Genomic DNA, 8,726 nt, shown 5'->3' with positions numbered 1-8,726 from the left:
TCAAATTGAAGAACAACAGAAGGACCAATACAGCCCATTTTGTAACATTTTGAATGTTTTGTAAATGTATTGGTCCATGTGTATTTTGTAGTCCTTTCTAGTTTGCCTTTAGTTCTTGCTACTTAATTGCAGTATGCGTACATACAGTTAATAAAGCATTCAGACTGCAAATCAGGATTGTAATGTGTCTTAGTGACATTTTGTCTATAAAATACTACTATGGGGATTGGGGGTGATCTAGTATAGCTACGTAGTGTAATGTACTCGCGTGTGGGAAAGAAAAGCCCCAGTTGTCAGTACTTTTGAGCTGCTTATGGAATGCGAGAATAGTAAAACAACACTCACTCGGGAGCTACTGTCAGCCACGGCTGATTGGCTAATGCGACCCCATCAGGCCTCCAGCTCTCAAAGGCATATGCAAATATACAGCATATCATGTACGTTTTATGATTAACTGTTTTGTAAACACTTGCAATTGCAGTGGACACCCACCATTCGCGGGGGATCGGGAACAGGCTAGTCCACGAGGAACGAAAATCTGTACGATTAAGACCCATTGAAATGCATTGGGGATTTTTTTTTTTTTTTTTTGATACCCCAAATTCTTCAAAAAATGAATTCATATTCAATGTTTTCCCCAAAAAAATGAGGGGATGGAACCCTTGAAAAAGAAAATTAGCAAATCCATGAGTGCTGAGCGAGTATGTGTGGGTCCACTGTTCTTTAAAATGGCTTTAATAACGAAACAGGTTTTCAGCATGTGGCAGGTGTAAAACTGTATCAAGTAACCTACATATACATTGGGATGAAACTTTAATTGATGAAGGAAAGAAAGAGTTCCACGTTCATGACTTTGTGAGCTCCATGACTTTGTCCAGGATGCTTTTCTGTCCATATCGGACCTTAAGTGCATTTCTCTGCCTGCGGCTTAGTCTCTCTAGCGAAGCCTGGTCCTCCATCAGGACCCGGTCCTCATCCAGGTTGGGGTAGCCCATCACGGTCAAACGTGCCGCTTCGTGGATGAGCCGCCTCCACTTGCTCTTTAATTCCAAGAGCCCATCGTTGGAGAAGACCTGAAAAATCGTCTCATCCTCATCCTCGTCGTCCTCCCATCCGTCATTGTTTTTGAACTCCAAGAACTCTTCCCTGGACATGCACAACACCTGAAACCATCCACACCACATATCAATGCGTATGTTCTTCTATGGTATTAATTTAGAGTTTAAAAAATGATTTGGGCATGAATGATGCATAACCTTGAGCACACTGTGTAGCTCCGTGTGAGTGAAGCAGCTGTCTTTGCCGAAAACAAACGCTTCTTTATCCCTGAGCAGCTCCCACATCTCTGCCAACAGCTGTTGATCCCCATCCGGCTCTGTAAAGCGAAAAGATTATTTTGTGATACAGTCTTTCCCCTGCGAAATTGCGGCTCATTGTTCGTGTTTCTACTATAGTGCGGATTTTTAGTAAATTGTTTTTTTATCGGTCATTACAGTATACATCCAGGTAAGCCAAGTCCGAATTTTGAATTGTGGTGTTGTACCATGTTGTGCCACAACATGCCTGGCAGCACTGAGCTCTGTTGAAAGAGATACAGTGCAATTACAAAATCAAGATCAAGAGAAAGAGGCACAGAAGGTCCCCCAAGACCAACTGAGATATTTACCGTCACATATATGTTAGTTTCCGTTAGCCTGTCTTTGGTGTTTTGCATTGTATATTAGCAGGAAGCTAGCGGCCTTTCGTTATTAATTGGTTTGGTTGAACAACACACAATCACGCAAAAAAAAAAAAACACCTATTAAGAATGGTTTTTGAATTCACATAAGCAGCGATGAACAAGGGATCACTATATTTGCTCTCGGAATTATCATAAAGAGATGAACCTTTTGTGGCTGCTTTGTACAGGTTGATGACGGGGATGTCGGCGGTGTCGGCATCGTTGTCGGAGTGCGTCTGGGTGAAGCCGTACATGTGCAGCAGCTGCCAATTGGCCATCTGCCCGTATGTGTTGAACACCTCCTCGCCTTTTTTGATGGGGCGCACGCATACCATCTTCAAAGAATCCTGGGGAGTCGGGGGGCAGAGGTCATAAGCAAAATTTTTCAGCGGCAGTTGACAAAGGCATGTCAGAGATATCGTAAGACACCTAGAAAATGTTTCAAAAAGTACATAGGGTGTCCTTTAAACAAACATTTAGTTACTGGCGTGAACTCCAGATTGGCATTGTGTTTGGACACATGGTTGAGCATATCGGCCATGGGAACCATCATGGGTGGATTGGGTGGGTCCTCCTCATCATCTTCATCATCATCCTCTTCTTGCGGCTCTTGGAAACTACAAAAAGAGAGGAAAAGGCCTTTATTTCGGTTTACTGTCAAACTCAACATAAAACAGAATTCACACATTGTGTATTTAAAACAACCAGATAGCTCTACACTGTAAAGTCCGTTTAACTTAATGCTAACGAACAATGTGAAACGCCATAGACAGGCTATATTGCATTGGAGTTTTAGAACTCTTTAAACCAGAACATAAAACAACAGATTACACCGGACATCATCTCTGTATTCTCTCTGGAAGTTAATCAGGTCTTTGTCCACCGCCTCTGGTATGCCGGTTCCTCACAGGAGTGAATCTCGTTCCTCTTTGGAGCTGAATGGACCATTAGCAGTGTCTCGTTATGACCACGCGGAGGCGCTGTTTGACCTACAAGGAGTATTCACTTGCCACATCACCATGTTTCATTTCTAACCCTAAAAAATGTACAATGTATCATATGGCTCGTTGGTCTAGGGGTATGATTCTCGCTTAGGGTGCGAGAGGTCCCGGGTTCAAATCCCGGACGAGCCCTGACTTTTGACTTATTTCCCTTGAACTTTTCTGACACACCATGTTAAATAAAATAGATCACTCTGAGATGCACAGAAATGAGGCGTTCTGTCCAACCGGTTTAACTTATGATTTCAAACAGTTAACAACAGTTCACTGTGTATATGCATGCATTCAAGCATGCATTCATTCATTCATTCATTCATTCATTTTCCAATCCGCTTCATCCTCACAAGGGTCACGGGGGGGGTGCTGGAGCCTATCCCAGCTGTCTTCGGGCAGTGGGCGGGGGACAGCCTGAACCGGTTGCCAGCCAATCACAGGGCACACAGAGAGTCACTGTGTATATGTAAAAGTAAATTGAGACAATTAAAAATGTAATTAGTTTGACCATCATAAACAGCCCTCTGAGGGAAGCCGTAGCTACAAAGTGGCCTGTGACAAAAAATAGTTTTGACACCCCTGCCCTAGAGGTACCCCTGGTTGGGAAACAATGCTTTAAGTAATATTAAGTGCTTAAAATGCTCAAAGTCACGCATTTTTTATCCCCTGAAAATAATGGACTATTACTGCGTCTTACTGAGAAGTTGAGACCGTCTTCACGTATAGCTGAATATTTGTGTTATACTGCCCCCAGATGACCACAGCACCCATAACAGACGAAGCTGCACAAGATCCATTGCACTGAAGCAGAAAATGTGGCAAAAACTTCATTCTTTGCCTTCTATTGAACTGTATGTTTGTAGAAAATACATAACGGGGGTTCACTATAGTGTATGCATTAACAGAAGAGGAAGAAGGGGTGGAATTTTATGTTCAATACAGTACAAGCACAAAAAACAATGTTTGACCAACCTGTACGCCATGACAAAAGCCACAAGCTGCGTGTACAGCTCCAGAGTGTGCGTGCGGGTGTTCCACATGTCAGGATGCTTGGAAATAAAGGGTCGGACTACATCTCTGTATTCCCTCTTGATGTTAACCAGGTCTTTGTCCACCGCCTCTGGAATGCCGGTTCCCCGCAGTAATGAATCTCGCTCCTCTTTGGACCTGAATGCACCATTAGCAGTGTCTAGTTATAACCAAACGGGGGTGCTGTTTAACCAAGAAGGAGCATTCACTTGCCACATCAACAAGTTTGATCTCACACCCAGAAAGTTACCCAAGTGCATTGTGTGGCTCGTTGGTCTAGGGGTATGATTCTCGCTTAGGGTGCGAGAGGTCCCGGGTTCAAATCCCGGACGAGCCCTGATTTTTTTACTTAATTCCCTTGAAATTTTCTGCCACACTTTGTAAGTTGAAATTGATCTCTCTTATTTGCACAGAAATTAGGTGTCTTATCCAACTGATTTAACTTATGATTTCATCCAGTTAACTTGTGTTTCTTTACCCACCAGAACATGGGGTGGTCTAGCATCTTGAAGTCCGTCCATAATGACAGGTATGGTTTCCATTTGGACTGTGTTGTGGTGTATTCATACAGCAGAGCCAGCAGGAGCGGCACCCACCCTGATGTGCTCTCCAGGGAGTCCTTCTCTGAGGAGGAAACGGGGGCTTTAAAATTGGGCTTGACTTCGGAAATTGATCAGAATACAGTCAACTGCGACCACCGTTGGGTCTCCCTTTCAAGCTGTTTTTTTTTTCAAGGTCATTTTCCCATGACAATTAAGAATGAAACAATAAATTAAAATGTATATACAAATACTTTGTTCTAGTCCAAAAAAAAAAAGATAACAGGAAAATCTTCAAAATGGTGGGGGCAATTGATACAGCAGAGAAACACTGTATGTTGCAGTAGTTACCTTGCTCCAGCAGGGCTGCAACGTGTGTCGTGCCCTGGTGAAGAAGAGCTGATCTGGGGATGGTGAACAACACCTCGCCTTCCCCGATGTCTTCCTGAGCTACCATCCCGTAGTCGGCCACCACGCCTCCCTTACACACTTGGACCTGAATCGACAATTGAAATGATCCAACAGTTCTCCTCAACCAGTATTCCGTTTCGAGATCGCCCTATGTGCCGCAGGAAAGTATTCCATTTCACTTCAATGGTCCAAAAATTACTCACGTTCCAGGACTACAATATTTACTTTCCATCTTTGTTCAAAGATCAACACCAGTGACCTATTATGACAGGCAGATCAAATCAATAATGTTCCGCTGGATTGCAGAAGGAACATATCTACTTTCTGTGACACTTTTGTTTGGGAGTGCACCGTTATTTTTTTTTTTAATAATGTAAAATGTGTGTTTTAGCTCAATCACTGTTGGGGACACACTGATCTGACAGACATAAGAAAGGATTCTGCTCTTGAGAGCACGTACTTTCTTGCTCAGCACTAGGTTGACGCAATCGCACCACCGGAGGAAGTTCTGCAGGGAAGCATCGTTGTCCACCTGCACAATAGAAAGAACCAAAACTGTGTTGCAAACCCCTCAAATGGCATGTATACCATAAATATAATATACAGTCGGAGTCATGACAGCTCATTGAAAAGAGCATTGAACTCAAAACAACATTACTGAGGTAAATTTACCACTTCGTCGGGGATTATGTAACCAAAACGGTTCAGATGGATGGATAGATAAATAGATAGAGAGCTAAAAAATATTAAACAAAAAACACTCTGGAGGGGCACTTTTTGCTCTCTCTATCACAAGACAAAATAATCACTTTAAATATATTTCGATTAATATTCATTAATTAATGAATATTAATATTAATATTTCGGTACTCGTCGCAATGTTTTCATCAACGGTTTTGATTTTCTCATACTCAATATATTAATTTTTGTATCAGACTGGGTGACAATAAAGTTTTGTGCACTTGGAATCCGTAATTTGGTTCTTTGAACCCCAGCAGGTAACAATAAAGTTTTGCACAGAAAAAAATGCAGACACGCTTCTGTGCACCCGCACGCGATTGAAGTTAGCTTCCGACGTGGTTGATTAAATGTCAGATAAAATGCATTTCGGATGGTTTACTGTTACTTAAAATAGATTATCCCGATATATCTACCATACGCTAGCATGATAGAAAAGATTTAGTTAATATGCTATTTATCGCCACAACACGTATAACCTACAAAGCTATCTACTCGTATTTTCATTCGTCGCACCGCAACGTTTCATTGTCTTAAACTAAATCGATCTGACGGAACCGAACCTTGGGTCGTTTAGCTTCACAAGCCATTTTCTAGTGTCCGAACGAATCCTGTCAAGCGGAAAAGTGGATTCGAACAGCCTCACGGTCCATGGCTAACTAAAGTACATTAAGGCCAGGAGAAGACCCCGTACGAAGACTAGCAGGCACACCGTGTGGACACTGGGGGTCGATAAAGCGAATACAAAATGTGGTCAGAGCAAAGCAGCATTTTGTTATCGGGAATATCTGCTGATGACAAAACATGTGTTATTATTTGCAGCGTTAGAAACTTATCAATATTTGAACCCGTGTTTAATTGTATAATTTCTACCCTGAATGATTACTTGCAGGCTATCACCACTACCAATAAGCTTCACTCCAACGACAATGCCGGTTCATGAATATGATATAATATATTAATATTAAGATGCTTTAGTTAAATGAAACCATCCCTTTTTTGTGTGGCATTTATAACCTTTTAAGCCAGTGCTTCCCAACCTTTTTTGGTTTGGGTACCGCCGAACCGTTTTGTCATACCACGAGTACCCACAGACTCATGCGTGTTGATGATTCTCCAAAAGTAGAACATAACACAACGGATTACACTGGACCTATTCCCTCTGGATGTTAACCAGGTCTTTGTCCACCGCCTCGGGGATGCCGGTTCCCCGCAGTCGTGAATCTCGCTCCTCTTTGGACCTGAGTGGACCATTAGCAGTGTCTAGGTATGACCACGCGGGGGTGCTGTTTGACGCAGAAGCATTCATCTGCCACATCACCAAGTTTCAGGTTTCATGTTAAAACAATTATCAAAAAACAATATGGCTCGTTGGTCTAGGGGTATGATTCTCGCTTAGGGTGCGAGAGGTCCCGGGGTCAAATCCCGGACGAGCCCTCATTTTTTGCTTAATTCCCGGGAACTTTTCTAACCCACTTTGTAAATTGAAGCCATCACTACAAAGTGGCCTGCGTAAAAATGAGTTTGACACCCCTACCCTAGATGGACCCCTCTAGATGTACCCCTGGTTGGGAAACAATGCTTTAAGTAACAGATAGTTCAGACAAGTGGTAGACAAAAACAAAAATGCTCAAAGACAAGCATTCTTTATCCCCTGCGAAGAATGGACTTTTACCCACATCTTACTGAGAAATTGGGACCGTCTCCATGTACACCCGAATGTCTGTGTTGTACTACCAGAAGAAGCCACGCAACATACATTGCACTGAAACAAAAAATGTGGCAAAAATTTCCCTCTTTGCCTTGTATTTAACTGTATGTTTGTAGAAAATACATAACGGGGGTTCACTATTGTGTATGCATTAACAGAAGAGGGAGATTGGGAGGAATTTCATGTTCAAAATAATCTTTAAAAAAAAACCATCACAATGTTTGACCAACCTATTTCTCATGACAAAAGCCACAAATTGCATGTACAGCTCCAGCGTGTATGTGTGGGTCTTCCACATGTCAGAATGCTTGGAAATAAAGGGCTGGGCCACATCTCTGTATTCCCTCTGGATTTTAACCAAGTCTTGGTCCGCCGCCTCTGATATGCCGGTTCCCTGCAGTTGTGAATCTCGCTCCTCTTTGGACCTGAATGGACCAAGAGCAGTGTCTGATTATGACCACGCCGGGGTGCTGTTTGGCCCAGGAGCATTCACTTGCCACATCACCATGTTTCATGTGTGACCCTAAAAAATTTAATCATGCATCATATGGCTCGTTGGTCTAGGGGTATGATTCTCGCTTAGGGTGCGAGAGGTCCCGGGTTCAAATCCCGGACGAGCCCTGGTTTTTGACTTAATTGCCTTGAACTTTTCTGCCACACCTTGTAAGTTGAAATTGATCTCTCTTATTTTGCACAGAAATGAAGCGTACCGTCCAACCAGTTTAACTTATGATTTCATACAGTTACCTTGTGTTTTTTTACTCAGCAGAACATGGGGTGGTCTAGCATCTTGAAGTTTGTCCATAATGACAGGTATGGTATCCATTTGGACTACGTTGTGGTGTATTCATACAGCGGAGCCAGCAGGAGGGGCGCCCATTCTGTGCTCTACAGGGAGTTCTTCTCTGAGGAGGAAATGGGAAATATCCATTTCAAGCTGTTTAGCTCATGTGGCATCATTCAAGCCTTTTACCCTGTTTTCTCAATCATTTTGCCTTGGTCAAACGACAGTTTGTTTACTGGTGGTACCATCGAAAGCTTTTACCACATGAAGAACTCATGTTGATGTTTAAAGTGTGTGGTAAGTGTAGACATAAGTCAGTAAGTCATAAATCAGATAACAACAATAATGCAAACACATCTGTGGCATTATCACTTCAAATTTTTCATGAAACAATATGTTTGCATGGACTGCATTTCTTAAATGCTGAATTAATCTTGACATTCAATCAAAAATGAATAAAAAACATCTGAAAAATATAACCTTGACTGAGAGGCAGCATTTTCCATCAAAATTTAACTCTACTCTATTACGATTAAGTTGTTCAGCCATAGTAAAAAACATGATTGCAGGGAGCAAAATAGTGGACGCGATCGATGAACCGTGATGCAGTGGAGGAACATCGTATGTTGCAGGAGTTACCTCGCTTCAGCAGGGCAGCAATGTATGTCTTCAACTAAATCGATCCGACGGAACCGAATCTTGGGTCGTTTGGCTTCAGAAACCATTTTCCGATTTTAATTAATCCTGTCAAGCGGAAGACCCCGTAAGAAGACAAGCAGGTACACCGTGAGGACACACG

The 8,726-nt window shown here is 42.4% G+C and overlaps 1 protein-coding gene, 1 long non-coding RNA gene and 4 other non-coding genes across 7 annotated transcripts; 4 read left to right on the top strand and 2 right to left on the bottom strand.

The window, feature by feature from the left end:
• Window positions 1-706: 706 nt before the first annotated feature.
• setd6 (SET domain containing 6, protein lysine methyltransferase) lies at window positions 707-6,109 on the bottom strand. Of its 2 annotated transcripts, XM_019895256.1 has the most exons (9): window positions 5,996-6,109; window positions 5,155-5,226; window positions 4,635-4,779; window positions 4,227-4,368; window positions 3,688-3,882; window positions 2,205-2,337; window positions 1,887-2,067; window positions 1,257-1,375; window positions 707-1,163 (listed from the first exon to the last, which is right to left on the bottom strand). In XM_019895256.1, the coding sequence occupies exons 1-9, from the start codon at window positions 6,020-6,022 to the stop codon at window positions 846-848; spliced, it is 1,332 nt and encodes a 443-aa protein (XP_019750815.1). In that variant the 5' UTR covers window positions 6,023-6,109; the 3' UTR covers window positions 707-845. The 2 variants fall into 2 exon arrangements, with proteins under 2 accessions (XP_019750815.1, XP_019750825.1); XM_019895266.1 differs by lacking the exon at window positions 3,688-3,882.
• trnap-agg (transfer RNA proline (anticodon AGG)) lies at window positions 2,782-2,853 on the top strand. The gene has a single exon. It is a non-coding gene; the product is annotated as a tRNA-Pro (tRNA).
• trnap-agg (transfer RNA proline (anticodon AGG)) lies at window positions 4,010-4,081 on the top strand. The gene has a single exon. It is a non-coding gene; the product is annotated as a tRNA-Pro (tRNA).
• A 688-nt stretch (window positions 6,110-6,797) lies between the features above and the next one.
• trnap-agg (transfer RNA proline (anticodon AGG)) lies at window positions 6,798-6,869 on the top strand. The gene has a single exon. It is a non-coding gene; the product is annotated as a tRNA-Pro (tRNA).
• Window positions 6,870-7,169: 300 nt separating this feature from the next.
• On the bottom strand, window positions 7,170-8,615 carry LOC109531150 (uncharacterized). The gene is made up of 3 exons (XR_002171123.1): window positions 8,567-8,615; window positions 7,891-8,048; window positions 7,170-7,197 (listed from the first exon to the last, which is right to left on the bottom strand). It is a non-coding gene; the product is annotated as an uncharacterized LOC109531150 (long non-coding RNA).
• Window positions 7,693-7,764, top strand: trnap-agg (transfer RNA proline (anticodon AGG)). The gene has a single exon. It is a non-coding gene; the product is annotated as a tRNA-Pro (tRNA).
• Window positions 8,616-8,726: the final 111 nt, after the last annotated feature.

This window comes from Hippocampus comes, unplaced genomic scaffold (assembly GCF_001891065.2).
Source record: "Hippocampus comes isolate QL1 unplaced genomic scaffold, H_comes_QL1_v1.1 scaffold570, whole genome shotgun sequence".
NCBI lineage: Eukaryota > Metazoa > Chordata > Actinopteri > Syngnathiformes > Syngnathidae > Hippocampus > Hippocampus comes.
This window is presented reverse-complemented; position numbering and strand designations above follow the sequence as displayed.